The following is a 14,743-nucleotide window of genomic DNA, read 5'->3' as shown; positions in this document are numbered from 1 at the left end:
ATGTGCTTCTCACACTACCAGCCTCCAATCAGAACATAAACACATGTCCTGGCAGCTGTTTTACATTGGAGGTCTCAGCAGTGGTACCTGCCATCTGACTAACGGGGCCCTTCTCCTTTCCTGTTTCCTAGATATTGTAAACTTGGCTGAATGCAATACAATTGCAAATTTCCCTTTGCCCTTCCTACATGCTTCACATCTCCAGACTCCTAGAGTTATCCCCAGGAAAACGTTTCTTTGAAAAAAAATGTGGTAAGCCTAGTTAGAGATCTAGATCCCAGACACCTCTGTCTGTCCTGCCTCAGCCAGACCACGGAGGGCTGGCTCCAGGAGGCAGCCATCTACCGAGGAAGAGCAGTGGGTTTTTGCTGCTGCTCATTTTCCAGGCTCGGTTGCTCTGCAGAATCGGGTACCCTGCAGCATGGGCTTTCCTTTTCTTTTTTCTCTTATTTCTTTTTTCTTTTCTTTCTCAGCAAAATACAATAATATCGCCTTACCATCCTGAGGGTGTTTCATAAAAGCAATTGAATTAGAAAGCACTTCTTCGTTGCTGCTCATATCCTGGGTTAAAGATATCTGATTTGATCTGGGTGTGCCTATTCTCAACACTGCAATATTTTAAAATGTACCTGCATTTGTTAAAAATAATTTGTACTGATTGTTCTTCTCCAGAATAAATACTATGTTACCGGCTGATTGATTTTAATTATGATTAATCTGTCCCAGAGCTTGCATAGATGTCTTCTTTCAGGACTTTTGTGCATATTTGCTGCTCATCAAAGGGAAGGATGGAAGACTCTGGAAGGAGGGAGTGGTCTGGTTGATTCAGCCAGCTTCTGAGCTCATCACCAACTCTTGCCTGCTCTTATCCCTTCCTCCTCTCCTGGCTCCTCAGATCCACCTTAAGCTTGCTGTCAATGAATTAGCATCTACCCTTCTTTCCTATGACAGACTATGTTAAACTTGGTTGGGTAAGAGACCATTTTCCACTCATTACATATTTGTCCCAGCATATTTTCAAACCAGGATGAAGACCAGAAAACTGCATCTACTCCCTAAACTTCTCCCATCCTGGGATTATTAGCCAGATATTAATAACAATAATACTGTACTTAGAAGCCCTCTTGCACATTTTATCTTAGAGTATTGTAAATGTTAACTAATTAATCTTCACAACACTCCATGCAAGAGAGGTAAATATTATTAACCATAATTAAATATAATATGGATTTGCTAAGGACAGCAAAATAGTTCACTTATTTATCACGGTTCACTTGATATAGTAACTGGTATTTTTAAAGCACCCATCATAGATACAATAATTAGAGATGTGCTTTTGCTAACAAAACCACTACCCACTGCTAGCGTACCCTTGGGTACTAAATAATTACCCACTTTGTGTGGTTATCTAGCTCACTAATTACCCACAGAAATTGGGGTCAGGTGTTAACTGCTTGAAATAAGTATCCTCCAAAGACATCACTCAATTGTACAGAAAAAAGTGATGTGTTCATGGCAAAACTTTCATAACTCATATATTTGTATATATTTGTAAGTTGCATGACTACAGATGAGGAAAATTGGTTCACTATGTGAAAATCATGCCCAACTATTATTGAAAATACACGCAGGTTTAGGACAGTCTCATTAAATTTCATTCTCTATATACCTTTCCTTTTTGAAGATGAGTACAATAACATGATTCCCGTAATCTGCCCTTTATATACAAACATGCTACAGTTGATGATTCTGCTTAGAAATGATTCATTTTGGCATTACAGGGAGGCACCCAGTGAGTCAAAGAGTGTTCGACAGCTCCACCCTTTATGATTATTCTAGCATGTTTCCTTTTTCTCCATCCGTCTACTGCAAACATGCTGTTAGACAAATCTGGAAAAGATTCTAACCTAGTCACCAGCCCTCATGAACCATTTTTCTCCTTCTCAATAATGACAAAAAAAATGAAAGTATGAAATAAAATCCAATACTAGGATTGCAGCTTTCTCTTTTTGGATCTATTTATTCTGCTCACCTCCTGTTCCCCTCCTCTTTCTCACTTCTCTCCCCCCCCCCCCGTCCTCTCTTCTCCCTTCTTCCCTTCTCTGAGTCTCCCCTTCTTGCAAGTGCTTTTTCCTCTCCTTTTCCTTGGCACACGGCCCTACTACTGCAGGCTTCACAGTCAGAGACAAAGCACAATATCTGAGTTGAACACAAAGAAGCCATCACCTTTTAAAAATACTGACTTGGAGGAAACCCGTACCCTTGGACCCCTCCCTCCTTTCCTTGCTGTGTCCAGAGCCCAGCACTGCACTTAGCACACCACTGCTTGTGGTCTGCAGGACCCCAGCCAGGAAAACTGGGTTAAGATGGCAGCACACACATTGCACACATAGTCAGGTAGAGACCCTCATTTTAGGGATCGATACCACTTTTACAGGATCGTCATGTAGCTGAGCTTTTAAAATATGTGCCAATAAAAATGATAGGAAATGCTCTTTTAGTTAACTCAGGATGTCTTTCATTTTCTATGTTGTGCCACTTGTGTCACGTGAGTTATTGCTTACCATTATTAAGGGACTTCAGGGTGGTCAGTGAGGTGCATACGTATCTCAGACGTTTGAGGCGAAATGCCTCAGGAGTAAAGAAAATGTCTGCAGTAAAAGCAAAGGGTCAGAATGAGTTACAGTGACTGATGTGTTTATTTCAAAAATCCAAGGGAATGTGAGTGGTCAATTAGCACATATGGCAAATATATTCAAAGAGCAAAACCTAGTGACTAAAAGAGAATGTTAGCATTGTAGTCGTTGTGATTCCTAGAGTGTCTGCATATTTAAAATGTTTATTAAACCATTGCTCTTTTATCCCTCTAAATGCCTATTTCAAAGAAATATCTGGGCATCGTCGACTTTCTGTCCATAGAGAAACCCACCAAGATTCATAAAATACATCACCTGCATATGTGTTTTTGAAATACCCATGGGCTATGGAACAATTAGGCAGAACTGCATTGTGGTCCCTCCTTCACTTCTTTCCCCCTTTCAGATCCTTTTAGAAACTATGATGCCTGATCCCGGTGTCTAGCAGGCTGAGGATTTTTGGTATTTGTATAATATAATGTCTGGCCTTCCCCCTGACCCGCTGGTGTAGTTTTGGTCTCATTAGTAGTCAGGGAGATGCCTTAGTGCATCCGGCGCTGCGAGTCAGAGATGAGAAACACTACAACGGTGAGAGGGAGAGTGCACGAGAGGATATTAGGAGAGAGGCTTGTCTCCAAGATATGGAAGGTTGTGAGAAATGACAGAACTGCAAGCTTTGTATGTAGGAGCCCGGCAGGGTGGGGGAGCCAAGGTGAGCCAAGTGGGTTCTCAGAAAAGGAGGAAGGCCATAGAGGAGCTAAAGGTGATTAGAGGGGGATACTGATTCCGTATTCTGCCAGAGATTTAAGCAGGCATGCGAGGAATCTGCACCATGGCTGGCAAAGGAGACCGCTGCCTCCTGTAACCAGACACGCAGGCTCTCCAGGAGCCTGGGGAGCGAGCCGAGAAGAAAGGGGGCAGTGTGGTCTAGGAAAATTCAACTTGTCGCTGATTTGTGCCTGATGCTTGCTGTCCGTCAGCAGCCTCCCTTACAATCTTTTTTTTCCTCTCCCTTTTTTTCTTGCCTTCTCCTTCTTCACTGAAGCCTAGGGGAGCCAGTAAAGATTAAATGTGCTTTCTCAAAGGCAGCCACTTCATGCTGCTACATCGAAAGGGCCATTATTATTTTTATTTTTAATAGTAAAAGAAAACGGGGGGGAGAGGTAGGCTGGGGTGGGGGAGAGGCAGACTAGGTAGGATGGTGACGGACTAGCCTTCCCGAGAGGAAAAGGAAAAGGGAAGGGAAAGAAAAAGGAGAGACCCGATCTGAGCTGAGGATGGTGCCTGAGAAGAACCCACCGAGGTGAGAAAAAAAGTCCTGAAGACAGGGGTGGGGGTGGGGACGTTGAGTAGACCCTGTGCGGCGGGGAACGGACGTGATTTAGCTGTCTTGCTGGTGTGATGCTGTTCTGGACAGGGGAAAGGATGGGGGAGAGACTGGAGCTTCACCAGTTGTAGTTGCATCTGGAAATATATCCAAAATACTTAGCATTTTATTAAGCGAGGCCCCCTCTCAGTGTCTTCCTTGAGGGGCTGCTTTGTCATTCTCTTTGACTAGCCAGCCATCTACCTTGCTCAGAGTGGAATAAAAGAAGAAAGAAAGAAAGAAAAAAAACGGAAGGAAGAAAAAGGGAGGACAAAATTTAAAGAGTCATCTCCCCACCCACTTCCCCTCCTTTTCGTTTCATTTTTGGACGCGTCACAGGAGCCGGCGGTCCTCCCGTAGAAAAGCCCAGCGTCCCGGCGGACGGGGGAACCGACCATCAGGTACATTACCAGTGGCCGCCTGCGAGGATGGAGGGGGACTGTGCTTCCGATTCCGCCGAAATATTGGCAAAACGCTGCCCAGGCCCAGCGGCGGGCGAGGCGGGGAACGCCGTCTCCCGGGGGCCCCCACCCTCCCGGCCCCCACCCTCCCCGCTCCGCGTCCGCCGAATGACAGCCCCGGGCTGGCTCCGTCCGAGACTTGGCCTTGGCCTCCGCGGAGCAACTGAAGCCCAGGAGGCGCGTGTGCAGGGCCGGCCAAGTGCGCGCGAAGGAAGAAGAGGACGAGCCTTTTCCAAAGCAGCTCTGGGAGGTTTTTCATTCTTTAGTTAAAATAAAGATAATGACTGCACAGTCTCCATATCTGATCAGCCCCAGTCCTTCCTCGCGCTCCCACCTCTGCTGCCCCTTTCCCTCCCTCTCCGGCCGAAGCCGAGGGGCAGAGTCGCGCCCCCCGCCCCCGCGCGCCCGCGCCCGCGCCCAGGCCGGCGCCCGGAGCCCGCGCTCCCGGCTCGGACGGCGCGACCGCGGCGGCTGCCCGCTCCTCTTCCAGCCGGGTGAGTGTGAAACGCCTTTCGTTTTTACACTTTCGCAGCCTCCGAGTGCTACTTCGTGGTCTTCTTCGAACAACCTGATTTCTTTCGGTTTGTCTGTTGGCATGCTCCCCCAAGGGAAAAGACGCCTCGTTTTCTTCAGTCATTTATGATAGTTGTAATCTTGGAAGAGACACTTGATCAGACCATGGTTTTTTAAAACGTGACATTTCTGAGTCTATCGTATTATTTTCCATTTTCGTAAACGATTTTTCCCAAAGCTGTAAAGAATTTTCTCTGATGCACTCACGACTGTATGTTCAGGTATGTATATGTGGCCAGAGACACTGCGTGTGTGTGCGTGTGTGTGTGCATTCCCACTACATCTGGGTGGTATCTAAAACCGGTGAACCAAAGGGAGCCGAGACAGTAAGGGAGTAAGTACCCTGCCACCTGTTTGTTGCCTTTTAATCATGGAGCCAGAATAGAAATTACCTGTCATTCTTTTTCTGCTCTGTTTTGTCTCAAGAAAGAACAATTTGTTGCGCTCCTCTCAATCCCTGAGACCCTAACTTGTGATGTTTACCATTTAAATCCACGGGTTAGGCTCTTGGGAGCTGCGAGTGGTGCTTTCACATCCTAAAAATTTGGTGGAACTTTTCTTCTTTAAAGCAAAGACAAAAGAAGAGAAAGTTTGTCTGACGTGATGGAGTGCATCTCCGAGGTTTTCACTGTTGGATGGGATCAGGTGATCAGAAAGTGGCAGCTTCTGGATTTCTGTTAAAGTAAGCCCGTATTCTGTTACAACAGCATTCTGGCTGCTATGTGTGTGGGGGGAGGTCGCTGACGCCCCAGGCTTGTGGAAACTCATCTTCCAGGGTCTCTTTCTTGAGAGCAGCATGCAGTACTATCTAACGGAGCATAGCAAGAACAGCTCAGTACCTGGTGCTTGACCGCAGAACGGATTAGCTGAAGTCCCAGCATGCCTTATGCTTCCAACTTTTAAACTCAACAGTTGATCTTAAAATTGTGCCCAATTAAAACGGGCATGTGGACGTATTATACATGCGGTGCCCACACATGTGTAGCATGGATGGCTGGATGATGAACACAGATATAGATAGGAGTGAACCAATACATTGGGCTAAAATATCAATTGGCTGAAAATTTTACTCATCATTCTAGATGAAGGATGGAATTTGTGGTATTAATAAAGACTAAATTTGTATTCCTTTGCAAGATCTTAGGTAAAATAAAAGGAGTGAAATGGCTTCTTGCTTGGCATCTACTTTAAACTGTTATACACAATGAATTTAAAAGTAAAAGGGATTGGATATATATTTTCTTTCTCTCATATATATATGAAAGAAATAACAGCACACATACAAAATTATTGTGTCCTTTAGGAGTAACTATGTCTATTACTCTTTGTTTAAAAATTGGGGGAAAAATCAGGATTGAAATTTAATCCAATGTTGTTATTTATAACACCAAACTATGTGTTTAAAAATTATCCTCTTTTAAGGTAATCGTTAGGGTTATGTGCTTTGTAGTTTTCTGAAAATGGAACATTTTTGTAACAGAATAACTTCAGTGATTTAGATCTGTCTCATAGTTAGAGGGAAAAAACCAGCAATTTACCTTTTCTTTGTTGTGAAAATTTCCAATATATAATTTCACTCAAACAATTTTAGTATTCTTGGGCCAACATTTGTCTTCTATTTTTGGAAAATACCTAAATCAATCCCGTCTTCAAATGCTTTTTTCATTTACAGATTTTATATCGGTTGTAACCTTGTTTTAAGTATATAGTCAAAGGTTAAGGAAACTCTTCTTTCCTTGTTGTTTTCTTTAAGTATTCATTGCAATTTTAGTCACTGACTTCAGGTCATAGTGAAGAAACAGTTTGTCTCAGAAAACCGAGTTGAGAAGATGCACTGTGGAACAATTGCACCATGCCTTTTGTTGAAACCTTTAGTGGACGTATAATATTTAAATATTACTCTCCAGCCTTGGCTAGTCTCAATGTGTTTCAAAGAAAAGTTATTTGATTTTCAAGTCATCTTTCGGTTTCTATAGATTGGATCAATTATTTTTCCTCATCTTAGCCGATGTGTATGCATAGGTATTTGGAAATGAAAAGACATCTATTTAACTTATGGATATAGATTGCCACACGATTCATTTCGAATTTTTGTAAAACATTTGGTGCTTTTTGAAGTCAAAATTTATCAGCAGTTAGTTTTGTGAAAATGTATGCATGGGTCAATAAAAACCTGTTAGATAAAACTCTTCTGTGATTTTTAATAAGAGGATAGTAATCTAATACAAGTGATAGTTTGTATTCCAAGGCATTCTTTCAATTTTTTACACGTTTTCAAGTGGTTTGCTCATGTTCTGAGGTTGCTATCACACAACTGATCACTCAGGCATTTAGGAGTGCATAACGACACACAAGATTTTATATTTCAGCAGGGAGCTGCTTCAGTGTAAGATAGGTTTCCCCACATCCCTTCTTCCTCACTGAGCCCATCAGTGAAGTTCAGTGAAATGAATAACATAATTGGTGGTTGGTTCAATCACTACCAGTCTAGACTAGCCCAGACGCATCAATTAGAGGGGGCTGTCTTTTAAAGGGAGAGTGTGACCGAAACAAGCAGGGCATTATTGATACTGATCTTTAAAAGTGCAAATCCAGCTTGGCAGATAAAAAAAATAAGGCGGGGAATTTGGGGGTGGGGTGCATTGCAGGAAGAAAAGAAAAAGAAAGAAGTGAACTGGAGCTTTGGGACACAGAAGGACAGGAAGCCGAGAGCAAAGGAGGGGATAATGAGTGAAATGCAATGCAGCACCTCCTTGGAACACAGTTACAATTCAGTTCGCAGGACATACCGGTTCACCATATTTTTAACCAGATTCTCTTGTCCCCTTTCTTTTTTTATTCCTTTTTTGCCCGTTTCCTAAGAAGTAACCGCTCAAAAACAATGCAGTTGGGAATTTAGGAAGCTCTAGTAAGAATAAAGCCAAGTTATACCTACCAGCCAAAACTCCTTTTGCAACATTTTCTCCAAAAGAAAAACACAAAAAAATGTTTATTTTTGAATTTCTAATCCCACCTTAAAAAATCAACTGTACTAATGAACAATACTCATTTTAAAACCAGCAGCTGGGAACTAATCCTATGGGCAAGACAGCTAACATAAACAGTCCATAGTTTTCTGCAGAATACAGTAAAATTATGAAGAATGGAACAAAGGCTCTGGTGACTCGTTGGGGTTGGGGGTGGTTGATGGATAAAAGAGGATTTAGAAAGCATTAGGAATATATCAAGCCCTGGGGAAAGAAAAAGTTTAATTGGTATTAATTAAAACACTGCTAATATATTCTAATAAAATCAAATTTAACATTCTAAACTAATCCGATTGGTATGTCAAAGGAAAAGAAAGTATTATCTTATTTGCATCTCTGCAATTCAAATGCATTTGCTCATTCAGCAGAATTAATTTTTATCACCAGCCTGTTTAATCTCCTCACAGATTTAGTCAAACTTATTCTTTCAAACTAAGAGGATCAAGGTAGGGAATCCAAAAAGGTATTGGGAAGACTAGTGACTCTATTTCGTACTGGTTTTACATTGTACTATGTTCTTTTCTCTTCCTTTACTATAATGAGGTGTGGGGGGAACGGTGAGGTTGCAGCAGGAATGGTGAATGGTTCATTTTTCCTGTCTTTCTCTCCTACCTCCCAGGTTATTTAGGAATTTCACTTGCCAAGTTATAAAAGTGGCACTTATTTACATGGCTGTTGCTGATGTGTTGATTAATATCTCCTTTATGTCTAAATTCAGAATTTTTTATTACAAATTTCTCATGAAAAAGGCTCTCAAACCAGAAACTAATTACCTTTCCTCAATTAGTTTCAACTGTAGTCCTTCTAAATGCAAGTGGGGAGGTGAGTGTAAAATTTTATTCACTTAGAACTGAATTCTTTGTTTTATTCTTAAGTTAAAATTTCTACTGGAAAGTTTATACTTTTATGAAATGGCAAGTTTTATGCTCTTTATTGTTAAACTCTCACAGTGGATAAAATTGTCCCAAAATGACATCATAGCCAAAATGTTTCTCCTCTCATTAGTCTCCTATGACTATGATATCATATGTAAATATGTGTCTTACACCAAAAATAAATGGGCCAAATATATTCAGAACCACATTTGTATGTTTCAAAGTGAGCAATTCTGCACACTATCAAGGAGATGTGAACTACTTACTCAACTACTGATGATCCTGCCTTTTTGCTCCATTGCCTGTTTCAGTTCTTCGACTGAAAAGAGCAATTGCAGTTCAGTTTCACTTGTATTGTTCTATAATCCAGGCAATAAATGCTAATTAGTGATGCTCAAGGATCCAACTACTCAGAGTAATTATCATAATTTACTTCTTCCTTGTTAAAGACATTCCTTGCTGATTTAAAAAAAATAAATTGTTGTTTTGTCATTGCATGCAGCGGAAATGCACCGGAGAGTGTTTGAGGGAGGGTCACATATCGTTCTTGATTCATTTGAAGTCACCAACATGTGCCTCTCAGCTTATTCCAAATGGAATTGCAACTTAATTTCTAAAAAAGGAATTCATGTAAATAGATAAAGTTGCATGTGCACCAGTAATGTATGATTTTATTTTACAAACCTCAAGGCTCCTCCTTCTTGGCCCATCCCCTTCCTAAAATCACTTACTGAGCAGAACAAAGGAAACTGCTAACTGTAGAGGCATCATTGTGAACAGCAACAGCATGATAAAGTACGTGATATGACAACACATTTCAGTGCACAAAAGTGCAACTAATTAAATAATTAAACAGTAACCCTCATTAGCAGACAGATCTTTAAGGAGAAATCAAGAAAATGGATCCAATCAACTTGAATAATATGCTCCATTCTCCAATGTTAGAAATATATATTTGGCTGTTTGATGATTGGTTGATTTATACAGAAAGATGAGGACAAAAGCCCACTTCACAAAATAGAGATTTGATCTGGTGTCCTCTTTAGGACAAATCGTACATTTTATAGGAATTGATCTTAATGTAAGGCTCTCTCTTTTCAATCAAAGATATAATCTGTCATTCAGTTGCATATTTCTCTTTTATCAATTGACCTGAAAAGTGGTATAAAAATTTTAAGCCCCTTAGTTTTTCGCATCATTGCTGCAGAATGTATATGATGTCTCCTCCATATTTTAAAATGAGGTTCACATTGAAGAACGCTAGTTATTGCCTGAAGTAAATAAGAATACTATGCACAGAGGGAACAGCACAAAACACCACTCCGAATGCTGTATTCGATGGAGCCGACCCCTTTGGCTTTATGGGTCAAGGTTGTAGTTTCAGGGTTCATGGTCCATGGGCCCTTTAAGGGAAAACTTCAGCTTTTCCTTGAGGGTTGTAAGCACATTAGAGGAGTAATTCTCTTTGGATACTATACAGAAGGCGCCACCTGCGAAATGTTGATGTTCTTACTGAAATCTCAAGTGGAATCAGCTTTCAAAAAACTAGATATTAGATGCATCCGATATAATTTGCAATGTATAATTATACTAATGTGCATATAGTTGTATGTTGCTTTACATGTTGCCTATTTGAGATTTTTTTCCCTTTGGCATTTCTCATCATTAGACATGTCTACAGAATAGAACGTTTTTCAGGTGAACTTTAAAGAAAAATTCTTGTTAATTAATATAAGAATAAAAGGACTCTATAGTCTGTGTTCTCATACAAGAATGAATGTGTGTAACCTATATGTTGGCAATTAATTGTGTCTAAAAAGGTTATCATTGTGGATACTTCTGCATTATTTACAAAATATTTGCTTTTTTCATATTAATCCTAACTTTGGATAACTTAAAGTTATGGAGAATATTAGAATAGTAAATATTATTCATAAGAAATCTATTTCCTTTATTAAAATAATGAGATAAAATGCCAGGGAAATGGCCTTTGGCAGAGAAAATACTTTTCATTTAATCAAATTAATCAAAATCATAATAGTAATAGACACCTTCTTTTCCAACTTTTCTCATTTTGCATGGCACATGAAGAGTAACAGACACTGTGCCTCAGGTCACGTGTGTGCCAACATAACCTTTCCTTCTGGTATCTCGGTGTGGTGGCTCCTTGCGCTGCAGTTCCCTCTGCATAGAACTGACCACTGCGTATTTAGCTGCTGAGGAAAAATCCAGGCAGAGCAACTGCAAGTTGACTGGCAATGGGCACTTGCTATGTGCTCAATAGGTGACAGTGCTCTTGATGCAAATTTGGAGAATAAGCACAATCAGATCCCAGAGGGACCCTGGGCACACCAATGCAAGGGTCCCATTTATGCTTATATGTGCAGGAGACAAAAAGAATTCTAAAGGAAGCTCATGTTGAGATGATACAAGCTATTACTCAGTCCAGTTAAGCAGACATAAGCACCAAAGATAGTTGAGTTGTTAATCATTTGACTCATATAGTGGTTCATTTATTTATACTATTTATTCTTCAAATTTATTTTTTAAATGGGGCCCATATTATAAAAGAGACAGTTGCGTGGGCTATGTCTATGATACACCAAAATAATACATTGGTTTACTTTTCATCTGAACTTTCTATTATTAAGCTACCCCCAAAAATCACACACAAAAATGTGTGAAACATCTTTTCTTAACATAATAGCATTTTAATTTATTCACAAATGAGTCTTAAACATCTGTAGCAAAAGGTTAGCACCCTACCTTCCCACTCCATGCTTACAAAGTAATGAATTCTAAAATCTATAAAATGTATATTTTATTTAATTACTCATCTAGGATCAGTTATTGTATGCTTGGTCAGAATGGAAAAATAAAATATGTATTAACGGTATTTAACAGTAGGGTTATTTTACAGGTTTCGGAAGAAAAGTTTACTATACCTGCCATATAGAGAGCCAACATCTTTAATGCATTCAAAGTGTTTAGGGCAAAAAGCAATGATATGTGGTAGCATATCCCTTTTGGTGTACCTAACTCATTATGCACCTTCATTGTGCGAGCTTAATGAAGAGGCTGACAATAAAGGGTTTAGTTCAATTAAAATCCACCTGCAAAGTGTATTTCATTCATAACATCTTTTGTATAATAAAAGAAACATTGATATCGCTCTTCCCAAACATCCCTGTCTGTAAAATGAGTGGGTTGGATTAGTTGGTCTCTAAAATCTTTTACATCTCTAAGAATTTTTGAAGCTATTCTACGGTAGGGTCTATTTGTAGACCAACAGTTGTCTTTTAAATTTATATTTGCTTCCACCTCCAGGTACCGTATTTACTAACATGTTGTTTGTCTTGATGTTAAAACAGTCAAGTTCATTTTTAGGAAGGGCAGTGACAGAAAAAAGGGACAGCTGAAGAATGAAAAATGCCACACATTGAGAGAAGGAAATTCTTTTTTTTAATTTATTTTTTATTGATTATGCCATTACAGTTGTTCTATTCCCCCCTTCATTCCCCTCCACCCTACCCCCCATCCCCACCATTACCCCCCCTTTAGTTTATGACCATGTGTCTCAAGTTCTTTAGATTCTATATTTCCCATACTATTCTTGCCCCCTATCTATTTTCTATCTACTGTCTATACTACTTATTTTCTGTACCTTCTCCCCCCTTCTCCTTCTCCCACTCCCCTGTTGCTAACCCTCCTTGAGATCTTCCTTTCTATGTTTCCACTCCTGATCTAGCTGTCCTTTTAGTTCTAAATCCATTTCCTTCAACATGAATATAGAAGAAACTCAGACAAGCACCTGCTTTTCTATTTTGAAACCGTATTTATTTAGTTCTTATGTCTTCATTTAATTTCTTGCTGTATGGTTTGTTTTTTCCCCATTAGGTTGACATCTTTGAGTTGCACATTTCCCTCTTCACTTCATTTATCTGAATCATGTTAATATTCTCTTCAAAAACCTACAGTAGTTACATTAACACATCACATTTTCAAAATTAAATCTTAATATGTTCAAAACCTCCTGAAATTTGCTCCACCCCATTTTCTAAAACCACTTAAATATATAACCTGTTTTTGAATTAAGCAAGCCTGTTTCTTCTGGCTTCCAAGTCTATGAACTCCCTCACATGCTTCTTTCCTCTCCACACACTCTGTCCCTGTGCTCCATTTCAGAAACCTTTCTTTTCTTTCTGGCTTTCTCTCCCTCCTTCCTCCTTCATTCTTTCTCTGTCTTTTTTTTTTTTTTTACCAGCCTTCCTTCCTTCCTACCTTACCCCCTTCCTTCCTTTTGTTCTTTTATTGGGCACCATGTGTCATGCTCTGAGCTAGCCACTAGAAACAAAAATCAAGAAATTGACATTGATTTCTAGCAGTTCTAGTGACTTCACTCACTCCTGTATTGCTAAGCACTTGTGTATCCACAGTTATGTTATTTTGCATTTAGTCTTTACATATTAGAATGTGTCCTAAATGTCCTGTGTTCTCTTGTTGTTTTCCCATGTGTCCTGTTTTAGTAAGTTGCCTGTTGGATAAAGATGAAGCTTTCCTTGCAGAGCCTTTTCTCCCAGGGTGATTAGGTGGCACCCTCACACACACTCAAGCAATGCTGTTGCTCCACTGAGTCTTGAGCAAGGTGAACAATAGGGAAGAACTACATTTTTCTGATGATGCAGCATTTCACTTACAGTTAGAAATAACATGGTCCTAAAGTATCATTACATGTATTTATTTTTATTAAAGAGTCATTGTGATAACTTTCTGTGACTTGTTCTGAATTTTTTTAGTTGTGTTGCTGTTCCTTTCAGCTGGTCCTTTAGCCTCCCCCAGGAATGTCTCCCCAGTGAAAGGGCAGAGGCTGAGGTAAGAGCTGCACCAGTGGATGCTCCAGCCAACACTGAAGTTCAAACACAGCCATCACCTGAAGACCCCTCTCCTGCTCAGCAACACATCCAGATGCAGTTCCAGCCCCTAGAACTCTCACAACAATGGCTTTTTTTCCCTCAAGAAACAGAGAAACTTCATAATGTCATCTAGACTTTTAATGAGCCAAAGACTTTCCTCCTTTGTATTCCTCTGCTTGCATTTAAATTTAGTGTGATATCATTTAGAAAAATTCTTCCTAATATAAATATGCTTATTAATCATCAGTTTTTAAATGGAAAATTGCACAAATGTGTTAATGTCTTAAAGATCAAAATTAATGCCATAAGTAAATTAATTTTTAGCCACAGAATTTGATCTTAATAGTGACCTAAGGACCATAAAGCACTCTATGAAATAACAAAGCGGTGAGAGGCAATCCGAAGACGAAGTGCTGGTGGAAAGTTATAGAGCAGTGTAGAGATATCACATTGTACCACGTGACACCAGCCCATCAACCATTCTTTTTGGTAGATTCTTTGAGGTATAATCACTGCCTCCAAAGAGTTCAAACCTAGTCAGATGAGGTACATAAACTTTTAAAGAGATAGGTAACAAATTGGGTCAATAGATGGAAAGACCAAAACCAAAACAAAATAAATGATTTGAACAAGGAACTCAAGAGAGGTCAGCATAAGCTGGATAATACCGGTCTGTTTAAGGAAGAAAGCTCCCCGAAGGAGGAAATTATAAGCTTAATCTTAAAAGATGTTTAAAAATTAGATAAATGGAAAGAAAGGAGAAAATTGAGCCTTTTCTTTTTTTAGAGATTTTATTTATTTATTTTTAGAGAGAGGGGAAGGGAGGGAGAGAGAGAGGGAGAGAAACATCATTGTGTGGTTGCCTCTCATGTGCCCTCCACAGGGGAGCTGGC

General features: G+C 39.9%; 1 protein-coding gene across 1 annotated transcript; it reads left to right on the top strand.

Moving 5' to 3' along the window:
* The first annotated feature begins 3,616 nt into the window (after positions 1–3,616).
* Positions 3,617–4,854, top strand: LOC119037843 (translation initiation factor IF-2-like). Its single transcript, XM_037130116.2, has 2 exons — positions 3,617–3,939; positions 4,342–4,854. Exons 1-2 carry the CDS (start codon positions 3,914–3,916, stop codon positions 4,628–4,630), a joined length of 315 nt encoding a protein of 104 aa, XP_036986011.1. The 5' UTR covers positions 3,617–3,913; the 3' UTR covers positions 4,631–4,854.
* The last annotated feature ends 9,889 nt before the right edge of the window (positions 4,855–14,743 follow it).

This window comes from Artibeus jamaicensis, unplaced genomic scaffold (assembly GCF_021234435.1).
Source record: "Artibeus jamaicensis isolate MK-2021 breed Jamaican fruit bat unplaced genomic scaffold, CSHL_Jam_final contig_601, whole genome shotgun sequence".
In the NCBI taxonomy this organism is placed as follows: Eukaryota; Metazoa; Chordata; class Mammalia; order Chiroptera; family Phyllostomidae; genus Artibeus; species Artibeus jamaicensis.
This window is presented reverse-complemented; position numbering and strand designations above follow the sequence as displayed.